The sequence below is a fragment of the Mobula birostris genome, chromosome 5, assembly GCF_030028105.1.
Source record: "Mobula birostris isolate sMobBir1 chromosome 5, sMobBir1.hap1, whole genome shotgun sequence".
Taxonomy (NCBI): domain Eukaryota; kingdom Metazoa; phylum Chordata; class Chondrichthyes; order Myliobatiformes; family Myliobatidae; genus Mobula; species Mobula birostris.
In genome coordinates, this window is record NC_092374.1 from 432,633 (window position 1) to 460,534 (window position 27,902).

General features: G+C 44.2%; 1 protein-coding gene across 4 annotated transcripts in view; it reads right to left on the bottom strand.

Annotated features, from left to right (window-relative positions):
* nup155 (nucleoporin 155) overlaps positions 1 to 27,902 on the bottom strand; it is a 244,979-nt gene that overhangs the window by 32,746 nt on the left and 184,331 nt on the right. For all 4 annotated transcript variants that reach the window (XM_072257447.1, XM_072257446.1, XM_072257449.1 and 1 more), the window contains 3 exons: positions 23,789 to 23,927; positions 23,552 to 23,687; positions 11,448 to 11,601 (listed from right to left, as the gene is read on the bottom strand). In XM_072257447.1, coding sequence (XP_072113548.1) covers positions 11,448 to 11,601; positions 23,552 to 23,687; positions 23,789 to 23,927 — 429 coding nt within the window. The remainder of the gene's footprint in view (positions 1 to 11,447; positions 11,602 to 23,551; positions 23,688 to 23,788; positions 23,928 to 27,902) is intronic.

Sequence of the window (27,902 nt, forward strand, 5' to 3'; positions counted from 1 at the left end):
GCCTCATTAACGTGATCATACCTTTCTTATTTCTCAGTTCCACCCATAATGCCTCACTAGACGAGTTCTCCAGTGTGTCCTGACTGGGCAATGCCATGACATTTTCTCTGACTATCCCACCTCCATTAATCTCTCACGCTCTATCACATCTGAAGCAACAGAACCCCAGAATATTCAGCTGCCAGTCCTGTCCCTCCTGCAACCAAGTCTCACTAATGATTACAATATCATAATTCCACGTGTTGATCCATGAGTTCATCTGCCTTTCCAATGATATTTCTTGCATTGAAGTAGACGCAGCTCAGGACATGAGTTGCATTATGCTCAACATTTTGATTCCTGGCTTTGTCCGAGGTCTTAACAACACCTGCCTCCACAACCTCTCCCCTAACTATTCGGGCACTCTGGTTCCCATCCCCCTGCAACTCCAGCTTAAACCCCAGAGCGCAGCACTAGCAAACCTTCCCGCTAGGATATTAGTCTCTCCAATTCGGATGTAAACTATGTGTAGTTTTTCAATAATTCTGTTCTACTTCTTTATTTATTTTACTGTGCATGCCCACAAGAAAATGAATCTCATGGAAGTACATACTCTGAACGTCTAAATCAGAAGCTTGAAACATTGAGCTGTCACAAACAAGAGAAAATCTGCAGATGCTGGAAATCCACGCAACACACACAAAGTGCTGTAGGAACAGCAGGCTAGACAGCATTAATGGAAAAGAGTGCAGTCAATGTTTTGGGCCGAGACCCTTCAGCAGGCCTGGAGAAAAAAAAAGATGAGGAATAGAGTTAAAAGGTAGGGGGAGGGATGAAGTAAAGAGCTGGGAAGTTGATTGCTGGAAGGGTTGGAGAAGGGGGAATCTAATAGGAGAGGACAGAAGGCTCTGGAAGAAAGAAAAGGTAGAGATGGGGGTGGGGGAAGAGGGGGTAGGAGGAGCACCAGAAATTGGCAGACAAGGAGATAAGGTGAGGGAGGGAAAAAGGGATGGGGATGATGGGGGGGGGGGGAATTACCCTTAGTTCAAGAAATCAATATTCATGCTATCAGGTTGGAGGCTACACAGACAGAATATAAGATGTTGTTCCTCAAACAGCACACGGTATATGACCCCAAAAGACTCACAGGTGAAGTGTTGCCTCATTTGGAAGGACTGTTTGGGGCCCTGAATGGTAGTGAGGGAAGAGGCATAGGGGAAAGTGTAGCACTTAAGACCATAAGACATAGGAGCAGAATTAAGCCATTCAGCTCATCGAGTCTGCTCCACCAATCCATCATGGCCAATTCCAGATACGACTCAACCCCATACATCCGCCTTCTCGCCATACCCTATGATGCAATGACTGATCAGGAAACAATCAATTTCCACCTTAAATACACCCACAGACTTGGCTACCACTGCAGACTGTGGCAGAGTATTCCACAGATTTACTACTCCCTGACTAAAACAATTCCTCCTTATCTGTTCTAAAAGGTCACCCCTCAACTTTGAGGCTGTGCCCTCTAGTTCTGGATAGGAAATAGCCTCTCCCCATCCATCAAGTCCAGTCCTTTCAACATTCGGTAGCCTTCAATGAGATCCCCCTTGCACTCTTCTAAATTCCAGTGAGTACAGGCCCAAAGCTGCCAAACGCTCTGAATATGTTAACCCCTTCATTCCTAGAATAACCCTCAAGAACCACCTTTGGACTCTCTCCAATGACAACACATCCTTTCTGAGATCTGGGGCCCAAAGCTGTTGACAATAGTGTGGCCAAACGTACCTTATAAAGGCTCAGCATTATCTCCTTGTTTTTATACTCTATTCCTCTTCAAATAAATGCCAACATTGCTGTTGCCTTCTTTACCACAGACTCAACCTGTAAATTAACCTTTTGGGGGTCTAGCACGAGAACTCCCACGTCCATCTGCACCTCTAAGGTTTGAATCTTCTCCCCATTTAGATAATAGTCTGCGCTATTGTTCCTTTTTCCAAAATGGATTATCATACATTTCCCAACACTGTATTCAATCTGCCACTTTTCTGCCCATTTGACTAATCTTGTTCTTTCACCAATCAACTTCTCAGCTCTTCACTTCTCTCCTCCCCCTCCTGGTTTCACCAACCAGCTTAAGTTTCTCCCTCCCCTCCCCCAACCTTTTTACTTTCCTCCTCAACTTTTTTGTCTCTCCAGTGCTGCCAAAGAGTCTTGGCCTGAAATGTCAATTGTACTTTTTCCCCATCGATGCTGCCCAGCCTACTGAGCTCCTCCAGCATTGCTTAAACACAAGAAATTCTGCAGATGCTGGAAATCCAAAGCAAATCGCACAAAATGCTGAAGAAACCCAGATCATGTAGCATCTATGGGAATGAACTATCAGTTGACATTTTGGGCTGACAGCCTCCTTTAGGACTGGAAAGGAAGCGGGGAGGGGGGAGAGAATAAAAATATAGGAGCAGGGGAAGGAGGATAGCTGTAAGTTGACAGGTGAAGCCAGGTGGGGAGGAAAAATAAGGAAGGAATCTGATAGGAGAGGACAATGGACCAAAGGAGAAAGGGAAGGAGAACTAAGAAACAGGAGCAGGAGTAGGGCCTGTTCTGCCATTCAATAAGATCATGGCTGATCTGGCTATGGACTCATCTCCACCTACCTGCCTTTTCCCCATAACTTTTAATTCCCTGACTATGCAAAAATCTATCCAATCTTGTCTTAAATATATTTACTGAGGTAGCCTCCACTGCTTCATTGGACAGAGAATTCCACAGATTCACCACCTTCTGGGCAGAGCAGTTTCTCTTCATCTCCGTTCTACTCCCCTGAATCTTGAGGCTATGTCCCCATCTTCTAGTCTGACCTTTCACTAGAAAAAACTTTCCTGCCTCTCTCTTATCTATCCCTTTCATAATTTTGTATGTTTTGATAAGATCGCCTCTAATTCTTCTGAATTCCAGTGAGTACAGTCCCAGGCGGCTCAAAGAACACAAGGGGAAGGTAACATAGGGTGTCGCTGCTCAACATTAAGGGTGTCCTCATCATGGCACAACAGGAGGCCATGGACCGATATGTCAGAACCGGAATTGGAATTGAAATGTTTAGCCACCATGAAGTGGAGGTGCTCGACAAAGTGTTTCCCCAATTTAGAGTAAGTCTACTAATGTAGAGGAGGCTGCAGTGGGAACACCGGAATTAATAGATGACTCTGCAGATTCGGAGAAGTGTTGCCTCATCCGGAAGGACTGTTTAGGGCCTTGAATGGAGGGCAGGGAGGAGGTGATTGGGCAGCTATAGTACTTAGGCTGCTTGTTGGGATAAGTGCCAGGAGGTAGAGTCGTACGGAGGAATGAATGGACAAGGGAATCACAGAGGGAGGAACCCCTGATGAAAGCAGAGAGTTGGGGGGGGGGAGGAAGAGAGGGTAGGTAAAGGTAGGATCCTATTAGTGATGGTGGATGTTGCGGGGAATGATGTGTTGACACAATATACCAAATAGTCTACTTGTTATTGAGGGGAATAGCCACAAGGGTAATCTGACAGTCACCTAGTAACCTGTGTCCTATTCCCCAAGTGGAATTACCTCCTTGTATCTCCTGTCAATCAACCCCCCAGTTTCCTGAATGATCTGGAGTTCGCCTAGTGGCAGTTCCCTAATGTGGTGTGTAAGAAACTGCAGCTAGATACAATTCTTGCAGATGTAGTTGTCAGGGATACTGGAGGTTACCTAGTATTCCCACATCCAACAAGAGGAGCACTCTACTGTCCTAACTGTCATTCCCACTGCTTATCTTAGCCTCCACCTGTTCAGCCAAAATCTCAGCTCCTCACTCTAAGACTGGCCCATTCGCACAGTCTGTTCTCACAATAGCTGCTTCAGTTAAAGCTAACTTCTTTTTAGTGGCGCATGCCAAGTGCCCAGTAACCTAAGTGATCTCAAGCTTTGTCTTAATGGCAACCACGTTATCAAGCAAATCATTTGTATATGTCATAAACAGTAGCCCACCAAAAGTATGGAGGTCTTGTGGATAGAACACAAAACTGTACAGCACAGCCCAGCCCAGCCTATTTGCCATCATGTTATGCCTACTTTCAATCCACTGCAAGATCAATCTGACCCTTCCCTCCCACAGAACTTTCCGCTTTTCTTCATTGAAGGTTAGAACATAGAACGGAGAAAATCCACAGCACAATACAGGCCCTGTGGTACAACTGCAGACAGAGCAAGAGTTATGTTGTACTACAGAGGCAAAATTCAAAAGGGTGAAGAATGCAGGTCTGAAGGTGCTGTATTTAAATGCAGGCAGCATTTGGAATAAGGTGGACGAACTGGTGGCACAATTAGAAGTTGGCTGTGGCTGAGAGAAGGCTGGGAGTTTAATGTCAAAGGATATGCTTTGTATCGAAAGGATAGGCAGGAAGGCATAGGTAGTGGTGTGGCTCTATTGATGGAAAGACATGACATAGGATCAGAGAACAGAAACACAGAAAACCTATAGCACAATACAGACCCTTCGGCCCACAATGCTGTGCCAACTTTAGAAATTACCTAGGGTTACACATAGCCCTCTATTTTTCTAAGCTCCATCTACCTATTGTTACGAACTGTAACGTTTTGAAATAAACCAGCAGCAAGAGATTTCACACTGAGTCGGGTTTTAATGTTAAAACCACTATCTGTATTAGTGTCTACTTATAATATCGTAACTTAACCAAGATAAACAAATGTTAACAGTGTTATGTGTATATATGTGTGTAAATATAGCTCCCAAACTAAGTTAAGCTTGGAGAAACAAAGCTTAGAATCTTGAGATGGTAAAGTAGGAAAGTTCAGTTCATCCACGGAATGAATGATGGGAGAGAGAAATCTGTAACCCAGGGTGAAACGTAGAGAAAAGGTAATTACGAAGTACTCCAGATTCCACGATGGTAAAACGACATCTGACCCGACATCTCCTCTATATCTACTTCCAAGCACCTTAAAACTGTGCCCTCTCATGCTAGCCATTTCAGCCCTGGGAAAAAGCCTCTGACTATCCACACGATCAATGCCTCTCATCATCTTATACACCTCTATCAGATCAACTCTCATCCTCCGCCGCTCCAAGGAGAAAAGGTCGAGTTCACTCAGCCTATTCTCATAAGACGTGCTCCCCAATCCAGCAACATCCTTGTGAACAACAGGAATTCTGCAGATGCTGGAAATTCAAGCAACACACATAAAAGTTGCTGGTGAACGCAGCAGGCCAGGCGACCAGAACTGAGCACAGTACTCCAAGTGGGGTCTGATCAGGGTCCTATATAGATGCAACATTACCTCTCAGCTCCTAACCTCAATCCCACGGTTGATGAAGGCCAATGCCTTCTTAACCAGACTCAACCTGTGCATCAGCTTTCAGTGTCCTTTGGATCCTTCTGATCCTCCACACTGTCAAGAATCTTACATTAACACTATATTCTGCCCTTATATTTGACCTACCAAAATGAACCACCTCACACTTATCTGGGTTGAACTCCATCTGCCACTTCTCAGCCCAATTTTGCATCCTATCAATGTCCCGCTGTAACCTCTGACAGCCCTCCACACTATCCACAACACCCCCAATCTTTGTGTCATCAGCAAGTTTACTAACCCAACCCTCCACTTCCTCACCCAGGTCATTTATAAAAATCACAAGGAGAAGGGGTCCCAGTACAGATCCCTGAGGCACATCACTGGTCACTGAACTCCATGCAGAATATGACCCATCTACAATCGCTCTTTGCCTCCTGTGGACAAGCCAATTCTGGATCTACAAAGCAAGGTCCCCTTACATCCCACGTCTACTTACTTTCTCAATAAGCCTTGCATGGGGTACCTTATCAAATGCCTTGCTGAAATCCATATACACTACATTTACTGCTCTTCCTTCGTCAATGTGTTTAGACACATCCTCAAAAAATTCAATCAAGTGCGTAAGGCAAAACCAAGCTGACTATTCCTAATCATATTATGCCTCTCCAAATATTCATAAATCCTGCCTCTCAGAATCTCCTCCATCAACTTACCAACAACTGAAGAAAGACCCACTGATCTATAATTTCCTGGGCTATCTCTACTCCCTTTCTTGAATAAGGGAACAGTATTTGCAACCCTCCAATCCTCCGGAAACTCTCCTGTCCCATTAAGTGATGCAAAGATCATTGCCAGAGGCTCAGCAATCTCCTCCATGATCCCTGTGGCATACCACTAGTCACAGGACTCCACTCAGGGAAGCAATCCTCCACTACAACTCTCTGGCTTCTTCCATTGAGCCTATGTCTAATCCAATTTACTACCTCTCCATGTATACCTGGCGACTGAATCTTCCTAACTAACCTCCCACGCGGGACCTTGTCAAAGGCCTTACTGAAGTCCATGTAGACAACATCCACTGCCTTCCCTTCATCCACTTTCCTGGTAACCTCCTCGAAAAACTCTAATAGATTGGTTAAACATGACCTACCACTCACAAAGCCATGTTGACTCTCCCTAGTAAGTCCCTGTCTATCCAAATACTTGTAGATCCTATCTCTCAGTACTCCTTCCAATAATTTACCTACTACCGACATCAAATTTACTGGCCTATAATTTCCCGGATTACTTTTAGAACCTTTTTTAAATAACGGAACAACATGAGCTATCCTCCAATCCTCCGGCACCTCCCCCGTAGATACCAACATTTTAAATATATCTGCCAGGGCCCCTGCAATTTCAGCACTAGTCTACTTCAAGGTCTGAGGAAATACCCTGTCAGGTCCTGAGGATTTATCTACTCTGATATGCCTCAAAATAGCAAGCACCTCCTCCTCCTCAATCTGTATAGGTTCCATGACCTCACTACTTATTTGCCTTATTTCCATTGACTCCATGCCAGTTTCCTCAGTAAATACAGACGCAAAAAACCCGTTTAATATCTCCCCCGTTTCTTTTGGTTCCATACATAGCCGACCACTCTGATCTTCAAGAGGACCAATTTTATCCTTTACTATCCTTTTGCTCTTAATATACCTGTAGAAGCTCTTTGGATTATCCTTCACTTTGACTGCCAAAGCAACCTCATGTCTTCTTTTAGCCCTCCTGATTTCTTTCTTAACTATTTTTTTGCACTTTTTATACTCCTCAAGCACCTTATTTGCTCCCTGTTTCCTATACATGTCATACAACTCTCTCTTCTTCTTTATCAGAGTTGTGATATCCCTCGAGAACCAAGGTTCGTTATTCTTATTCACTTTGCCTTTAATCCTGACAGGAACATACAAGCTCTGCACTCTCAAAATTTCTCCTTTGAAGGCCTCCCACTTACCAATCACATCCTTGCCAGAGAACAACCTGTCCCAATCCACGCTTTTGAGATCCTTTCTCATCTCTTCACATTTGGCCTTTTTCCAGTTCAGAACCTCACCCGAGGACCAAATCTACCTTTATCCATGATCAAGTTGAAACTAATGGTGTTATGATCACCGGAACCAAAATGTTCCCCTACACACACTTCCGTCACCTGTCCTAACTCATTTTCTAATAGGAGATCTAATAGTGCATCCTCTCTAGTTGGTACCTCTAAATATTGATTTAGAAAACTTTCCTGAACACATTTTACAAACTCTAACCCGTCTAGACCTTTAACAGTATGGGAATCCCAATCAATATGTGGAAGATTTAAATCCCCAACGATCACTACTTTATGTTTCCTGCAGTTGTCTGCTATCTCTCTGCAGATTTGCTCCTCCAATTCTCACTGACTATTGTGTGGTCTATAATACAACCCCATTAATGTGGTCATACCTTTCCTGTTTCTCAGCTCCACTAATATGGCCTTGTTAGACAAGCCCTCTAATCTATCCTGCCTGAGCTCTGTTGTAACATTTTCCCTGACTAGCAATGCCACCCCCCCACCCTTCATTCCTCTGCTTCTATCACATCCGAAACATCGGAACCCTGGAACATTAAGCTGCCAGTCCTGCCCCTCCTGCAGCCAAGTTTCACTAATGGCTATAATGTCGTAATTCCATGTTTCAATCCACGCCCTCAGCTCGTCAACCTTCCCCACAATACTCCTTGCATTGAAATAGAGCTATAACGCTGTTCTTTTAAATTCTTCCCCCCCAGTCTAACTCACCGATGTCCACACGCCTGCACAGACATGCCTCGATCAAACCGCTGAAGAAAAAATGATTTCCTTATAAACTCTTCCCACCGGTCTAACTTGCTGACGTCCATGTGCCTGCACAGGTTGTCATAGTTTACAATAGAATATAATCAAGATGCAGAACTGAGTGGAAAAGTGGCAGATGGAGTTCAATCTAGAAAAGTGTTAAGTGATACACTTTGGAAGATCGAATTTGAAGGCAGAGTTCAAAGTTAATGGCTGGATTCAGCAGTGTGGAAGAACAAAACAATCTGGGATACAAGTCTATAGATTTTTCAAAGTTGCTGCAAAAGCTGAAAGGATGGTTTAAGAAGGCATATTGTGTGCTGGTCTTCATTAGTCGGGGGTCTGAGATCAAGAACTGCGAGGTTATGTTGCAGCTCTACAAAACTCTGGCTGGAGTATTATGCTTAGTTCTGTTCACTGCATTATAGGAAGGATGTGAAAGAATTATAGAAGGTGCAGAGTTGATTTACCATTGAATTGACTTTGTTTCTTACATCCCTCACCTACATGAGGAGGAAAAATGTTTACGTTACATCTCCATCTAAGTATTCAATGTGCAATCATAGTAATTTATAATAATTTATAATAAATAGAACAGTCAATGTAATATTGAGTACTCTCAAATCAGCGTGTTCATCAGTCTGATGGCCTGGTGGAAGAAGCTGTCCCTGAGCCTGTTAGTCCTGGCTTTTATGCTGTGGTACCGTTTCCCGGATGGTAGCAGCTGGAATAGATATTGGTTGGGGTGACTTGGGTCCCCAGTGATCCTTCAGGCCCTTTGTTACACACCTGTCTCTGTAAATGTCCTGAATCATGGGAAGTTCACAACTACAGATGCGCCGGGCTGTCCGCACCACTCACAACACGCTGGAGGAACTCAGCAGGTCGGGCAGCATCCGTGGAAAAGATCGGTCGACGTTTCTGGCCGGAACCCTTCATCAGGACTGAAGAGGGAAGGGGCAGAGGCCCTAGAGAAAAGGTGGGGGGAGGGTGGGAAGGAGAAGGCTGGTAGGTTCCAGGTGAAAAACCAGTAAGGGGAAAGATAAAGGGGTGGGGGTGGGGGGAAGCAGGAGGTGATAGGCAGGAAAGGTGAAGAAGGAATAGGGGAAAACACAATGGGTAGTAGAAGGAGGCAGAACCATGAGGGAGGGGGCAGAGTGAAATAGTGATAGAGGAAGGGTGGGGGAGGGTATTACCGGAAGTTGGAGAATTCTATGTTATACCAAGGGGCTGGAGACTACCTAGACGGTATATGAGGTGTTGCCCCTCCAACCTGAGTTTAGTCTCATCATGGCAGTAGAGGAGGCCATGTATGGACTTATCTGAATGGGAGTTGGAAGCAGAGTTGAAGTGGGTGGCTACTGGGAGATCCTGTCTGTTGTGGCGGACGGAGCGGAGGTGCTCGACGAAGCAGTCCCCCAATCTGCATCGGGTTTCACCGATGTACAGGAGGCCGCACTGGGAGCACCGGATGCAGCAGATGACCCCAACAGACTCACAAGTGAAGTGTTGCCTCACTTGGAAGGACTGTTTGGGGCCCTGTATGGTGGCAAGAGAGGAGGTGTAGGGACAGCTGTAGCACTTGCGCTTACAGGGATAAGTGCCGGGTGGGAGATCCGTGGGGAGGGACGTGTGGACCAGGGAGTTGCGGAGGGACCGATCCGTGCGGAAAGCAGAGAGGGGTGGAGAGGGAAAGATGTGCTTAGTGGTGGGGTCCTGTTGAAGGTGGCGGAAGTTGCGGAGGATAATGTGCTGGATCCGGAGGGTGGTGGGGTGGTAGGTGATGACAAGGGGAATTCTGTCCCTGTTGTGATGGCAGGAGGATGGGGTGAGAGCCGAAGTGCGGGAAATGGAGGAGATGCGGGTGAGGGCATCATTGATGACAGCAGAAGGGAAACCACAATCCTTAAAGAAAGAGGACATTTGAGATGTCCTGGAACGGAAAACCTCATCCTCGGAGCAGATGCAGCGGAGACGGAGGAACTGGGAATAGGGAATGGCATTTTTGCATGTGGCGGGGTGGGAAGAGGTATAGTTGAGGTAGTTATGAGAGTCAGTGGGCTTGTAGAAGATGTCAGTGGACAGTCTGTCTCCAGAGATGGAGACTGAGAGATCGAGAAAGGGGAGAGAAGTGTCCGCGATAAACCTAGTGAATTTGAGGGCTGGGTGGAAGTTAGAAGTAAAGTCGATGAAATTGACGAGCTCAGCATGTAGAGTCCTGTGATTAAGGGAGGTACAGTTCTCATACCAGGCAGTGATGCAACCAGTCAGGATGCTCTCAATTCTGCTCCTGTAGAAAGCTCTTAGGAAATGGGGGCCCATACCAAACTTACTCAACCATCTGAGGTGAAAGAGGCGCTGTTGTGTTCCCTCTCAACCCCAGATCCATTGATGTCAAGAGGGGTTAGCCCGTCTCCATTCCTTTTGTAATCCACAACCAGCTCCCAGGTACTGTCTGAATTATGAGCAGAGGTTAAACATACTACGGCTTTTCTCTTTGGAGTAAGAGAGGATGAGAGTTGACTTCAACTGAGATGTATAAGTTTAAGTATAGATAGAGTATACAGGCAGCACCTTTCAACCAAGGTAGAAATGGCCAATACCATAGTACATCCGTTGAAGGTGAGCAAAGTTTAAAGGAGATGTCAGAGGTACATTTTCTTACAATGGAACACATTACTGGGGACGGTGATAGAAGCTGATACAGTCAGAACATTTAAGACTGTAGTCACGTGGATGTAAAATGGATGGTTATGTGCTGTGTAGGAGGAAAGGGTTAGAATAATTGTGGAGTATGCACAACATCACAGGCTAAAGGGTCTGTACTGTGTTGAACTATTCTATGTTCACCATTACTCCTATTCCACTTCAACAAACCTGCAATTCGCTTTTCAAATTGGTTCATCACACTCCAATCAAGTATATCATCAGTAACTGGAACTTTAAACTGCCAGACCTAGGAGGAAGATTTGGAGTACAGTTACAAAGGAAAATGGTACGGAAAAATGAGGACATGAGATGGCATTGGCAGATAAGGGAATTCCTGATGAAGGGTCAAGGTCCAACATATACTGTTTATTCTTCTCCATTGTTGCTGCCTAACCTGCAGAGTTCCTCCAGCATTTTGTGTGTATTCCTCTGGGTCAAATTTTTACACTTTGCCTCTTTGCCTGAAATTCCAAAACATCAAAAACATTTTCCCAGCTTCATGAGCTATCCTTAATATCTTGCTAACTTCCTAAATTAGGTAATACTTGAATATTATGAAGATGCTCCATTCACCCAAAACAGATACTCACATGTTGTGTTGCCTCCTCATTACTCAGCATATTGGGATCAGATGAGAGAACTGGTGGTCCAGGTAGTTTTGGAACGCTTGGAGACTGTGGAGCTGCTTTACTCTGGTTAACCAGCTCCTGTAGTGTGTCTGAGATGCACTTGTAACAACCTACCCTGAAGAATACAAGTACAATATATATCAGGCTCTTGAACACCAGCATACTCCTCCCTTTGCCCATTATGTCCTTCTTAATAAATGCCGATGCAAAGTAGTTTAGTACCTTGTCCACAACCGCTGGTGCCATGCAAAAATACGCTTCATTGTCACCTCTGACGATCTATTCTGGGCCAAATACACTAATTTAATCAGAAATAAGGCAAGCTTACTAATGCACCCTTGTTGTTGCTGATAATAAAGTAAGTAAAATAACTAGGCCCAGAAAACAAACACTCTCATTGAGGAACCAGACTGGAAAGGATGAACACTTTCAAGTTCCTGGGCCCAACATACTGATGTAATTACAAAGAAAGCACAACAGCGGCTATATTTCATGAGGAGTTTGAGAAGAATTATGTATCACCAAAAACGCTCACAAGTTTCTACAGATGTACTGTGGAGAGCATTTAACTGGTTGCATCACCATCTGGTATGAAGGGACCACTGCATGGCATCAGGAAAAAAGCTGCAGCAAGTTGTAAATTCAGCCAGCTTCCTCATGGGCACTAGCCTGTCCAGCATCAAAGACCCATTAAATGTGATACCTCAAAAATGCGGCATCCATCATTAATGACCCACATCACCCAAGGTATGTCCTATTCTAATTGCTACCATCAACGAGGTGTTTCAGGAACCTGAAGCCACACACTCAACGTTTCAGGAACAGCTTCATCCCCTCCACCATCAGATTTCTGAATCCATGAACACTGCCTCACTACTTTTTCCCTCTATTTTTGCACTTCTAACATAATTTTCTTATTTTTGTATATACTTATTGTAATTTACAGTTTTTATTACTATGTATTTCAATGTACTGCTGCTACAAAACAACAAATTTCACAAGTCAAACCTGGCTTGAACCCCATACACGTGATCCCTAAACAATCTCCACATTTCTGTTAAACATTTCCCAATTTTGCTCACGTTCCTGCCTGACACCGTCATAATTAGCCCTCCCACAATTAAATGCTCTCCCATATTGTCTGCTCCTATGTTTGTCCATGACAAGATTGGAGTTCTGGTTACTATCTCTGAAATGCTTGCCCACCGACAGATCTGTCACCTGACCAGGTTCATTACCTAGTCTGAGGACCATTATGGCTCTATTTAGTCAGCCAGCCCACATCACCTGGTCTGAAAATACCCAACAAATTCTGCCCTATCTAAACCTATTCCACTAAGGATGTGCCAATCAATATTAGGGAAGTTGAAGTCTCCCATGACAACTACCCTGTTATTTCTTTGCAACTTTCCAAAATCTGCCTACTTATCTGCTCTTCGGTGTCCATCTTGCTGTTGTATTCTTCAAAAACTGCGTGATGTCAGCCTTCTCAACCTTACATATTACTTCCTTTCCAACAACATTTGCAAATTCTTGTCATCCGAGATGCCCAAACTTTGTCATCATTGTTTTATTTCTGTTTTCTGACCAACTGACTTTTAAGTTACTATCACGTGTTAGAGGCAGACTTGCATAACAGCCATACCGATTTCATCTGCCTGGTTCATGCCGAATTCTATTCCAATTATACTTCTCCCCAATTTAGTACTCTCCTTTATCTGAAACCCTATAAGACCACAAGATATAGGAACAGAATTACAAACAAGGGAGTATCTATAGATGTTGGAAATCCAAACAACACACACAAAATGCTAGAGGAATTCAGCAGGCCAGGCAGCAACTATGGAAAAAGTAGTCGATGTTTCAGGCTGAGACCCTTCGGCAGGACTGGAAAAAAAAGATGAGGAGTAAATTTAAAAGTTGCGGGAGGGAAGAGAGAAACACAAGGTGATAGGTGAAACTAGGAGGGGAGGGATGAAATAAAGAGCTGGGAAGTTGATTGATGAAAAAGATACAGGGCTGGAGAAGGGGGGAGGACAGAAGATCATGGAAGGAAGAAAAGAGGGGGAGGAGCATCAGAGGGAGGCAATGGGCAGGCAAGGTGAAAGAGGGAAAAGGGGATGGGGACTGGTGAAGGAAGGATCATTATTGGAAGTCTGAGAAATCAACGTTCATGCCATCAGCTTGGAGACTACCCAGATGAAAGATAAGTTGTTGTTCCTCCAACCCGAGTGTGGCCTCATCGCGACAGTAGAGGAGGCTATGGTCTGATATATCAGAATGGAAATAAGAAGTGAAATTAACATGGGTGGCCACTGGGAGATCCTGCTTTTTCTGGCGGAAGGAGTGTGGGTGCTTAGTAAAGCAGTCTCCCATCTACGTTGGGTCTCACCGAAGTACAGGAGGCCACACCAGGAGCACTAAACACAGTATATGACCCCAATAGACCCAAAGGTGAAGCATCATGGGGGAGGAGGTGTAGGGGCAGGTGCAGCCCTTGTTCTGTTTGCAACAATAAGTGCCAAGAGGGAGATCAGTGGGAATGGACAATGGAGTTGCGTAGTGAGCAATCCTGTGGAAAGGAGAAAGTGGGGAGGGAGGGGAGGTGGGAAGATGTGCTTCTTGTTGGAAGGATCCTGTTGGAGATGGCAGAAATTCCAGAGAATTATGTGCTCCACGTGGGGGCTGGTGGGGTGGTAGGTGAGGACAAAAGAAACCCTAATCCCTGGTAGGGTGGCAGGAGGATAGGGTAAGAGCAGTTGTGTATTAAATGGAAGGGCAGCATTGATGGTGGAGAAAGGGAAGCCCCCTTCTTTGAAAGAGGAAGATATCTCCTTCAATCTAGAATGAAAAGCCTCATCCTGAGAGCAGATGCAGCGGAAACGATGAAATTGAGAAGGGGATGGCAGTTTTATAAATAACAGGGTGAGAGGAGGTTTAGTCCAGGTAGCTATGAGAGTCCGTTGGTTTATAATAGAAATCAGTAGATAAGCTGTCTCGAGAGCGAGAAAACGTAAGAACATAAGAAATAGGAGCAGGAGTAGGCCATCCAGCCCATCAAGTCTGCCCCGCCATTCAATAAGATCATGGTTGATCTAGCCGTAAACTCAGCTCCATCTACCTGCCTTTTCCCCATAACCCTTAATCCCCCTACTATGTAAAAACCTATCTAACTGTATCTTAAATATATTTAGTGAAGAAGCCTCAACTGCTTCCCTAGGCAGAGAATTCCACAGATTCACCGCTCTCTGGGAAAAACACTTTCTCCTCATCTCCATCCTAAATCTTCTCTCCTGAATCTTGAGGCAATGTCCCCTAGTTCTAGTCTCACCTACCAATGGAAACAACTTTCTTACTTCTATCTTATCTATCCCTTTCAAAATTTTGTATGTTTCTATAAGATCCCCTCTCATTCTTCTGCATTCCAGAAAGTATAGTCCCAGGCGACTCAATTTCACCTCATAGGTTAACCCCTTCATCCCTGGAATCAACCTGGTGCACCTCCTCTGCACTGCCTCCAAAGCCAGTATATCCTTCCTCAAGTACGGAGACCAGAAGTGAGACAGAGAGCGAGAGAGAGAGAGAGAGAGATCGAGAAAGGGGAGGAAGGTGCCTGAAATGGACCAGTTAAATGTGACGGCAGAGTGGAAGTTGGAGGCAAAGTTGATGAAGTCACACGAGCTCTGCATGGGTGTAGGAAGCAGCACCAATGCAATCATCGATGTAGTGCAGGAAAAGTCAAGGACAGACAGCAGTGTAGGCTTGGAACTTAGGAAAGGCAGGTGTAGCTGGGACCCATGCGGGTGCCCATGGCTACACCTTTTTTTTAAGGAAGTGGAAGGAACCAAAGGAGAAATTTTTAAGAGCGAGGACAAGTTCTGCTAGATGGAGGAGAGTGCTGCTGGAGGGGAACTGGTTGGGCCTGGTGTCCTGAAAGAAACAGGGAGCTCTGAGGCCTTTCTGGTGGGGGATGGAGGTGTATAGGGACTGGACATCCATAGTTGAAATAAGATGATGGGGGCCAGGAAACTTGAAATCATTGTAAAGACCCAGAGCATGTGAAGTGTCAGGGATGTAGGTAGGAAGGGACTGAACTGGGGAGATAAAACAGAGTCAAGATATGAAGATGCGAGTTCAGTGGGGCAGGAACAAGATGAAATGATGGGTCGACCTGGACAGGCAGGTTTTTGCATCTTGGGCAGGAGGTAGAAACGGGAGGTGCGGGGTGCGGGAACTATGAGGTTGGTGGCAGTGGATGGGAGATCCCCAGAACTAGTAAGTTCACTGATGGTGTGGAAACAATGGCCTGGTGCTCCTTACTAGGATCCTGTTCAAGTGGTAAGTAAGAGGGTGTCTGAAAGTTGTCGCTGGGCCTCAACAAGGTAAAGGGCAGTCTGCCAGACTATTACAGCACCCCCTTTATTTGCGGGTTTGATGGTGAAGTGAGAATTAGAGTGGAGGGAGTAGAGAGCAGAGTGTTCAGAAGGGGTATGGTTGGAATTCAACAGAGAGGTGTTGAAGTTGAAACAGTTGATATCCTGTCGGTAGCTGGCAACAAAAAGATCCAATGCCATGATTGACCATTTGGTACATGCAGCTTATCAAAATAGAGGGCTATGGGTAACCCTAGGTAATTTCTAAAGTAAGAACATGTTCGGCACTTTGTGGGCCAAAGGGACTATATTGTGCTGTAGGTTTTCTATGGTTCTATGGGAGTCAGCAGATCAAATGCCTTCTTCACCACTATCTACCTGTGATGCCTCTTTCAGTAAGCAATGTACCTGAACTCTGATCGCTCTGTTCCACACCAGACCCCTGAGGTTTGACTGTAACTGTGCAAGTCCTATGTTGGTTTGAATTCGCAACCCATTTTTCTACTTATTGCAATTGAAAGTTATTTGTTAATACTCTGCTGAATTTCTTAAGTGTTCAAGATTCACTGCAGTTTTTGATAATCTCTGACATTGTCACCCATTTTACTAATTTTCATATTCTACAAACTCACTAACCACATCTTGTACATTCTCATTATTCATTGCTCTTTGCAAATCTATCCTCTTGGTGACCACTTCAGGGAACTCTCCTCTTCAAGAAGGTAGCCAAGTACTAATCAACATTGGGAAAATTAAAATCACTCTCAAAAATGGCGCTGTTGCTCACCATAATTTGCCTATCCATTCTTCCACTGCCCACTGGCTACTGGGAGGCCAGTAGTATAATCCCATCAAAGTGATACATCTTTCTTCTTCCACAGCTTACTGACTTTATTTATTTCACGCTTCAGTGCGGAACAGGCTGTTCTGGACCAACAAGCTGCCCTGCTTAGCAACCAACCTAGTTAATCTTAGCCTAATCACAGGACCACAAGACCATAAGATATAGGAGCAGAATTAGGTCATTTGGCCCACCAAGTCTGCTCCGCCATTTTATCATGGTTGATCCAATTTTCCTCTAAGCCCCAAACTCTTGCCTTCACTCTGTATTCCTTCATGCCCTGACCAATCAAGAATCTATCAACCTCTGCGTTAAACACACATACAGACTTAGCCCCCAAGGCTGCCTGTGGCAATCAATTCCACAGATTCACCACTCTCTGGCTGAAAAAGTACCTTAACTCCATTCTAAAATGAGGCCCCTATATGCTGAAAGTGTCTTCTGGTTTTGCTCTCCCACCATAGGAAACACCCTCTATCCTCTCAACATCCACTCTATCAAGGTCTTTCACCATTCGAGAGGTTTCAATGAGATCACCTCTCATTCTTCTGAATTCCAGTGAATACAGGCCCAGAGCCATCAAACGCTCTTCACATGACAAGCCATTCTATTCTGGAATCATTTTCTCCAGCTTCAACACATGCTTTCTAAGGGGCCCAATACTGCTCACAGTACTTAAGTGAGCCCTCACCAGTGCTTTATAAGGTCTCAACATTACATCCTTGCTTTTATATCCTAGTCCTCTTTAAATGAATGGTAACATCCCATTTGCCTTCTTCATCACTCAACCTGCAAATTAACCTTTAGGGAACCCTGTCCCTCAGTTTTTTTTAGATTATGAGGACACACAGTTCTCTTTTATTGTCATTTAGTAATGCATGCATTAAGAAATGATACAATGTTCCTCCAGAACGATATCACAGAAACACAAGACAAACCAAGACTAAAAAAACTGACAAAAACCACATAATTATAACATAGTTACAACAGTGCAAAGCAATACCATAATTTGATAAAGAACAGACCATGGGCACAGTAAAAAAAAGTCTCAAAGTCTCTCGAAAGTCCCATCATCTCAGAAGGAAGGAAGAAAAACTCTCCCTGCCATGATCTTCCAGCGCCACAAACTTGCTGATGCTGCACCCTGGATGCACCCGACCACAGCCGACTCTTGAGTCCGTCCAAAAACCTCGAGCCTCTGACCAGCCCTCCGACACTGAGCACCATCTCTGTTGAGCGCTTTGACCCTGGCCCCGGCAACTGGCAGTAGGCAAAGCCGAGGACTTGGGGCCTTCCCCTCCGGAGATTCTCGATCGCACAGTAGCAGTGGCAGTGAAGTGGGCATTTCAGAAATTTCTCCAGATGTTTCTCTGTGCTTCTCACGTCTGTCTCCATCAAATCAGGATTGTGTACGGTACCTACTTACAAATACGATATCATTTCGGAGCAGCTGCATGCGCATCTAGGTTGCACTGCCATCTTCTCCCCTCGGAGGTACAATGATACATTGCATTTTCTCTCCATTTAAAAATAGTCAACCCTTTCATTTCTTCCACAAAAATACATAACTATTCACTTCCGAATATTGTAGTCCATCTGCCGCTTCTTTGCCCAATCTCCTAATCTAAATCCTTCCTCAAAAGTACCTGCCCCTCCACCTATTTTCGTATCTTCTGCAAACTTTGCAACAAAACCAACAATTATGTCATCCAAATCACTGACATACAACGTAAAAAGAATCAGTCCCAACTCAGACCCCCGTGGAACATGACTAGTCACTAGCAGCGAACCAGAAAAGGTTCCCTTTATTCCCACTCTTTGCCTCCTGCCAATTGGCCACTGCTTTAAGCATGCTAGAATCTTTCCCATAATACCACGGGCACGTAGCTCGTAAAGTAGCCTCATGTAAGGCACCTTGTCAAAGGCCTTCTGAAAATCCAAGTACGCAACATGAACTGATTCTTTGTCTCCTTTGTCTATCCTGCTTGTTATCTCTTCAAAGAATTCCAACACATTTGTCAAGCAAGATTTTCCCTTGATGAGACCATGCTGACTACAGCCTGTTTTATCATGTGCGTCACGGAGCCCGAAATCACATCCTAACAAGCAACAACATCTTCCCAATCACTGAGGTCAGACTAACTGGACTATAATTACTTTTCTTCTGCCTCTCTCCCTTCTTGCAATTTTTCAGTCTTCTGGAACCATTCCAGATTCTAGTGATTCTTGAAAGATCATTACTAATGTCTCCACAATCTCTTCAGCTACCTCTTTCAGAACCCTCAGATATTCACCATCTGGTCTAGGTGACTTGTATACCTTCAGACCTTTCAGTTTCCCAAGAATCTTCTCCCAAGTAATGGCAACCCTACCAACTTCATGACCCTGGAACTTCCACCATACTGCTATTGTCTTTTACTGTGAAGACTGATGAAAATACTTATTCAGTTAGTCCACCATTTTGTTGTCAACCATTACTACCTCTCCAGCATCGTTTTCCACTGGTTTGAGAAAGTTTTAGTATCCCCTTTAATATTATTGACTAGCTTATATTCCATCTTTACCTTCTCAATGACATTTTTAGTTGTCTTCTACTGGTATTGAAAAGCTCCCCCATCCTCTAACTTCCCACTAATTTTTGCTCTTTCTTTGGCTATTATATTGGCTTGATTTCTCTTTTTAGCCACAACTGTGGCATTTGCTTCTTCCTCTTTGGAATGTATATATCCCATGCCTTCTAAATTACCTCCAGAAATTCCTGCCATTGCTGCTCTGCCGTCATCCCCGCCATTTTTCTTTTCCAATCGGTTCTGGCCGACTCCTCCCTTCACATACCTCTGTAAATACCTTCACTCCACTGTAATACAGATATATCTGGCTTTATCTTCTCTTTTTCAAATTTCAGGCTGAATTTGATCATATTATGATCACTTGACCCTAAGGATTCTTTTACCTTAAGCTCTCTAATCAATTCTGGTTCATTGCACAATACCCAACCCAGAATAGCTGATCTGCAGGTACAACAAGTTATTAAGAAGGCAAACAGAATGTTGGCCTTCATTGCTAGAGGGATTGAGTTCAAGAGCAGAGAGGTCATGTTGCAACTATACACCTGGAGTACTGTGTGCAGTTCTGGTCTCCATACTTGAGGAAGGATATACTGGCTTTGGAGGCACTGCAGAGGAGGTTCACCAGGTTGATTCCAGAGATGAAGAGGTTAACCTATGAGGTGAAATTAAGTCGCCTGGGACTATACTCTCTGGAATTCAGAAGAATGAGAGGGGATCTTATAGAAACATACAAAATTTTGAAAGGGATAGATAAGATAGAAGTAGGAAAGTTGTTTCCATTGGTAGGTGAGACTAGAACTAGGGGACATTGCCTCAAGGTTCAGGAGAGAAGATTTAGGATGGAGATGAGGAGAAAGTGTTTTTCCCAGAGAGTGGTGAATCTGTGGAATTCTCTGCCCAGGGAAGCAGTTGAGGCTTCTTCACTAAATATATTTAAGATACAGTTAGATAGATTTTTACATAGTAGAGGAAAAGGCAGGTAGGTGGAGCTGAGTTTACGGATAGATCAGCCATGATCTTATTGAATGGCAGAGCAGGCTTGATGGGCTGGATAGCCTACTCCTGCTCCTATTTCTTATGCTTTTATCTCCTAGAGGGCTCGACCACGAGCTGCTCTAAAAAGCCATCTCATAGGCATTCTAGAAATTCCCCCTCTTAGAATCCAGCACCAACCTGATTTTCCCCATCTACCTGTGTGTTGAAATGCCCCATGACTATTGTAACATTCCCTTTTGGCAAGCATTTTCTATCTCCTCAAGGAACTCAGCAGGCCAGACAGCATCTATGGAAAAGAGTACAGTCAACGTTTTGGGCCTAGACCCTTCAGCATTTTCTGTGTATTGCTTGGATTTCCTGCATCTGCAGTTTTTCTCTGGTTTTCTATCTCCTGTTGTAATTTGCAGGCAACATCCTTACTACCTTTTGTGTATGTCCCTTCAGGATATTTTTACCCTGGCAGTTCCTTAGGTCTATCCATAAAGGTTGATTTATACTTGTGCGTCAAATGTACGCTGTAGGTACGGCGTAGCAGCGTACCTTACGCTATACTCTACGCCAACCCTATGCCGTAGCCTAATGCGCACCTCTCCCAAAATGTAACTACGCGTTGCAGACTGCAACAGCTATGATTGGTCTGCTTGGTAGCATCAGGTTTCCTCTTGCGCTGCAATAGCTTGCCATTGGGCGACTGAAGGGCAGGGAAGGAACTCTGGCTGCAATTCATTCCATACAGACCTCCGAAATTACGGAGGACCCTGTGCTTGACGCCAGTTTGTAGCTAGCTGCCACAGCCTGTTGATTTCCACCTGAAGCTAAAACTCGAATGGCGATTGCCGGTCTCTGAGTATAGTGTGCGTACACTGATGCGAAATAAATGGTTGGAGACGATGAAATCAAATCTACCTGCCGACATCCAAAAATATTTGAAATGCATTTCCTCGTCCATGTCTCTCAGTGGCTGGACAAGTACAGAAAATTCACCCTCCTTCAGTTTCAGTCGCCATTGTTTGAAGTTTGAGTTTCTTCGTGTTGCGTAGGCTACAGCGTAAGCCAGTACACACAAGTATAAATCAGCCTTAATGACTCAACACTTTACAATCCTATGTCACCTCTTTATAATGACTTGCTTTCATTTTTTACCAACAGAGCAACACCACCTCCTCTGCCTTCCTGCCTATCCTTTCGAACCTTAGACATTAAGCTCCCAGCTACAATCTTCTTTCAGCTATGATTCAGTGATGCCCATGATATCATACCTGCCAATCTGTAACTGTGCTGCAAGTTCATCTACCTTATTCCATATACTGCATGCATTCAGATATAATACCTTCAGTCATTTATTAACCATTTTCAATTTTACGTTGCAACTCATCCTGTTGACTGCAATTTTGTCCCATCATCAGCTTCTCCTTACTAGAGTCTCACTACATATTGCCTCTGTAAACTAACTACCTCATCCTCAGCACTATCACTCCAGTTCCTATCACCCTGCCAAATTAGTTTAAACTCCCCCAAACAACTCTAGCGAACTTCCTCCAAGCATATTGGACCCCCTCGGGTTCAGGTATAATCTGTCCCTTTTGTACAGGTCATACCTTCCCCAAGTGATCCTAGTGATTCACAAATCTGAAACCCTGTCCCCTGCATCAACTTCTCAGCCACAGATTCACCTGCCAAATCATCTTCTCCTTACCAACTGGCACATTGCACAGGCAATCCAGAGATTACTACGGTTGAGGTCCTCTTTCTCAGCTTTCTACCTGGCTCCCTAAAATCTCTCTTTAAGGGCCTCCTCATCCTCTTTCCCAATATCATTCGTGTCAATTTATAGTTACCAAGACTTCTAGCTGCTTACCCTCGCCCTTCAAAAAGCTATGGACCCAATCTGAGACATCCTCAATTCTGGAACCATGAAGACAACATACCATCTGGGTGTCTATATCATGCCCACAGAACCTTATTTTTGTTCCTCTGACTAAGTAATCTCCTATCAACATTGCACTCCTCTTCACCTCTATGCTCTTCTGAGCCACAGCACCAGACTCTGTGCCAGAGACCTGGTCACTGTGGCTCTTCACTGGCAGGTTGTCCCACTCAATAGTATCTAAAGTTGTATACTTATTATTGAGGGGAACTGCCACAGGTGTACTCTGCACTGGCTATGCATTTCCCCTCCTTCTCCTGACAGTCACCCAGTTACCTATCTCCTGCAACCAAGGGGTGACTACCTTCCTGTAACTCCTGTCTATCAGCTCCTCATTCTCCCGTATGAAAGGTCATCAAGCTGCAGCTCCAGTTGCTTAATCCGTTCTCTCAGGAGATGCACCAGGTGCAGATGCATCACACGTCCAACAGAGTACAAAACACTGTCATGGAGACATTCTCACTAAACTACTAAGCCCTAATAGATAAAGAATGAACAAATAAGAACAGAGAGAGAGAATAACTTACATGACAATTTACTTCACCCAAACCTGAAGTTGCCTATGCCTGGTGAGTCAAAGCCACTCTAAACACTGGCACACTGCAAAACAATGGTGGCTTGCACTTGAATTATTTTTATTGGCCCTTAGTAATGGATCCCTCTTGCTGACTGGTCGCTCCTCAACTCAGAGAAACTGCTGCGAAACTCTGCCTTTAATATCTTGATGCCGCCCTGATTAAAAAGTAGTTCTTCTTATGCATGTGGATTGTCCAACTCAGAGAAAACTGGTGCAAAGCTCCACATTTGCAGGGCTATTTAGGAGGGAAGGGTTAGATTGATTTTAGATAATGTTGAAAGGTCAGCACAATATCAAGAGCTGAAGGGCCTGTATTGTGCTTTAATGTTCTACATCCTATACTATTTGCACTGAAACAGCTCCACCATGTTCAATAATCTTACTTGACCTCACCTTCTCTTCAATCCCTCCATTTGCTGACCTACTGCACTAGTTTCAGCACCCCACCATGCCTATCTGAACTTATGAAACTTACACAGTGCCACTTACCCTCTTCCACCATCCCACCCCCACCCAAAGCAATATACATTGGAGGAACAGACACAGAAGAATGTTGCACTACCTTGCCCTCATGTCAGTCACCTATCTTTCTGACTTATCTTTGACATTTCAACCCTGGGGGGAAAAAAACTGTCTGCCTGCATTTTTAAAAACTTCAATTGGGTCTCCTTTGTCCCCAGATGTAGTTTACCGACTGGACAAGGCATGAGCCAGATCCTGATCAGGTGTTTCTTCACTGTCAGTTATTCACATTCAACCGCAATTAAACAGCATTACAAACCTTTCCTGGAAGGCTTGCTGTCCCACATGATCTTCCTCCGGCTCTCCATTCTTGTAAAAATGAAGCCCTAATCCCTGTGGATCTTTCTTCTCAGCAGCACTAAGGCATAATTCAGCCACAGCCTCATAACAACGCGCTGGAGAGATTAAAGAAAATCAAACAATCATTAAACTATCTCAAATGCAATGGTTCTTTGACCTATGTTGGTTTCTTGATCCACCTCCTCATTGCTCTTACCTTGTCTAAACTGTGTACACACACTGGGAAGGTCAACCTGGTGTCCAATTTCCTGATATAGCCGCAAAGACTCTTTCAAGGCCTTCTCCTTCTCCATTTTATTCTGAATCTGCCGTGCACTCTGCAGCAGCTCATTCGCCTAGTGTGAGTTAAAAACATTATTGGACAAATTAATGGGACAGAAAGGATTTAAAGTTGTATTTGCCAAATACAACTTTAAAAAAAAACATGGCCATTCAATTTGTAGATCAACTGGAAAAAGAGAGTAGCAAGACTGAAATGAGTTAACTTTCTAAACTATCCGGGTCTTTGTGCAAAAACTAATGAAAATTAATGAGGAATTAGAAATGCAAAAATGAGCTTTGAGCTTGTTTGAATATTTAAGCACAATGTTTAAGATACCTTGCTTCAACAATACGGACTTGGCAAGACCCCATCTTAAATACTGTCCATAGTCTGGTCTTCCTATCAAAGGATGGGTATATTTACAAGAGATTATCAAATTGATTGTGATTGGCACATTGGGAAGGGGCCAGAGGCAACGTTTCAAAAGAATTTGAGTATGCTCACAAGAAAATTAATCTCAGGGTTGTACATGTGACATATATATACTTTAGATGTCAAAATGGTTGTATGATGTGCCTAGTATGGTAGTGTAGTGGGTAGTGCTTATTGCTCTCACTTTCAGCTTCCACTGGTGGCTAGCAGTCTTGAGAAAAGGAGAGCTGAAAGTCTAAGTCTCTCCCTGCCAGTATATAGCCTCTCCAACAACCAGGCACATGTAGTGCCTGCCTCTTCACTGGGGACATACAGAAACCAAACTCCTTTCAGACTCAGGCTGAACTACAGAGGACGGGAAGGAGGTCTGACCCCTGGACATGTAGCACGCAGGCCCACTGGTGTGGACACAGCCTAGTGCTCATGAACCAGATCCCCAGCTATGTGTAAATAGCTCCACTGCCCGGTGGGCAGTCTCGGGAGAGATGAAGGGTGTGGGAGTAAACCCAGACAGCAAATATGGAGTGGAGCCCTGAAGGTGAAGCATCATTCCGGATGCTTCTGCAGCCAAGCTGCTGCCAAACTTATTGCTTCATAAGCTTTCTATTGGACTACACTGGTGAGGCTGAGGGGGAATCTTGACAACTGGGCATCTCAGGATCTCCAAACCTTCCACCCAGTCTTGTGATGATTATCATCATCACCCATTGTCCTTCAATATAGATAGATGCCAAACTCCATCATATGAATTAAATTTACCTTGAACTTTAAATTTATGCGGACTGGATCTAAATTCCCTGAAGTGAAGAAGAACAAGTAGTAATATCATTGAAATATACAGAATTGCTTCAGATATAGGAAGGGCAAACAACAGGAATTCTGCAGATGCTGGAAATTCAAGCAACACACATCAAAGTTGCTGGTGAATGCAGCAGGCCAGGCAGCATCTGTAGGAAGAGGTGCAGTCGACGTTTCAGGCCGAGACCCTTCGTCAATCCTGACGAACGGTCTCGGCCTGAAACGTCGACTGCACCTCTTCCTACAGATGCTGCCTGGCCTGCTGCGTTCACCAGCAACTTTGATGTGTGTTGCAGATATAGGAAGGGTGTGGTTTATTATCAACGATATAAAGTTGTTCACTGTATCTTGGTGATGGATTTATAGACTTACTGGTTAATAGGTTATTCATTGTAAGTAATCCCGTGATTAGGCTAGGGTTAATTCAGTGGATTGCGGGGGGTGCTTGTGTAGTGTGGTGGGTCAGAAGGGCCTGTTCCATGTCGTATCTCTACAATAAAATAACTCCAAACATCAATACCTCAGGATAATACTACAAAGGGAAAAATGATAATAGAACACAGTAAACATTTACAGAGAAATGCAGGAGGAGAAATAGGCCAGATTGAGAAATAGGCAGAGATTGAGAAATCAAGATAGAACCATAGAACCATAGAAACTACAGCACAGAAACAGGCCCTTTGGCCCTTCTTGGCTGTGCCGAACCATTTTCTGCCTAGTCCCACTGACCTGCACATGGACCATATCCCTCCACACACCTCCCATCCATGTATCTGTCCAATTTATTCTTAAATGTTAAAAAAGAACCCGCATTTACCACCTCGTCTGGCAGCTCATTCCATACTCCCACCACTCTCTGTGTGAAGAAGCCCCTCCCCCCTAATGTTCCCTTTAAACTTTTCCCCCCTCACCCTTAACCCATGTCCTCTGGTTTTTTTCTCCCCTTGCCTCAGTGGAAAAAGCCTGCTTGCATTCACTCTAACTATACCCATCATAATTTTATATACCTCTATCAAATCTCCCCTCATTCTTCTATGCTCCAGGGAATAAAGTCCTAACCTATTCAACCTTTCTCTGTAACTGAGTTTCTCAAGTCCCGGCAACATCCTTGTAAACCTTCTCTGCACTCTTTCAACCTTATTTATATCCTTCCTGTAATTTGGTGACCAAAACTGAACACAATACTCCAGATTCGGCCTCACCAATGCCATATACAACCTCATCATAACATTCCAGCTCTTATACTCAATACTTTGATTAATAAAGGCCAATGTACCAAAAGCTCTCTTTACGACCCTATCTACCTGTGACGACACTTTTAGGGAATTTTGTATCTGTATTCCCAGATCCCTCTGTTCTACTGCACTCCTCAGTGCCTTACCATTAACCCTGTATGTTCTACCTTGGTTTGTCCTTCCAACGTGCAATACCTCACACTTGTCAGTATTAAACTCCATCTGCCATTTTTCAGCCCACTTTTCCAGCTGGTCCAAGTCCTTCTGCAGGCTCTGAAAACGTTCCTCACTGTCTACTACACCTCCAATCTTTGTATCATCAGCAAACTTGCTGATCCAATTTACCACATTATCATCCAGATCATTGATATAGATGACAAATAACAATGGACTCAGCACTGATCCCTGTGGCACACCACTAGTCACAGGCCTCCACTCAGAGAAGCAATTCTCTACCATCACTCTCTGGTTTCTTCCATCGAGCCAATGTCTAATCCAATTTACCACCTCTCCATGTATACCTAGCAACTGAATTTTCCTAACTAACCTCCCATGCGGGACCTTGTCAAAGGCCTTACTGAAGTCCATGTAGACAACATCCACTGCCTTCCCTTCATCCACTTTCCTGGTAACCTCCTTGAAAAACTCCAACAGATTGGTCAAACATGACCTACCACGCACAAAGCCATGTTGACTCTCCCTAATAAGCCCGTCTATCCAAATGCTTGTAGATTCTGTCTCTTAGTACTCCCTCCAATAACTTACCTACTACCGACATTAAACTCACCGGCCTATAATTTCCTGGATTACTTTTCGATCCTTTTTTAAACAACGGAACAACATGAGCCACTCTCCAATCCTCCGGCACTTCACCCGTAGACAGCGACATTTTAAATATTTCTGCCAGGGCCCCCGCAATTTTAACATTAGCCTCCTTCAAGGTCCGAGGGAACACCCTGTCAGGTCCCGGGGATTTATCCACTTTAATTTTCCTCAAGACAGCAAGCTCCTCCTCCTTTTCAATCTGTACAGTTTCCATGGTCTCACTACTTGATTCCCTCAATTCCATAGATTTCATGCCAGCTTCCTTAGTAAATACAGACGCAAAAAACCTATTTAAGATCTCCCCCATTTCCTTTGGTTCCGCACAAAGTCGACCACTCTGATCTTCAAGAGGACCAATTTTATCCCTTACAATCCTTTTGCTCTTAATATACTTGTAAAAGCTCTTTGGATTATCCTTCACTTTGACTGCCAAGGCAACTTCATGTCTTCTTTTTGCCCTTCTGATTTCTTTCTTAAGTATATTCTTGCACTTCTTATACTCCTCAAGCACCTGATTTACCCCGTTTCCTATACATTTCATACAACTCCCTCTTCTTCTTTATCAGAGTTGCAATATCCCTTGAGAACCAAGGTTCCTTATTCCCATTCAATTTGCTTTTAATCCTGACAGGAACATACAAACTCTGCACTCTCAAAATTTCCCCTTTGAAGGCTTCCCACCTACCAATCACATCTTTGCCAGAGAACAACCTGTCTCAATCCACGCTTTTTAGATCCTTTCTCATTTCTTCAAATTT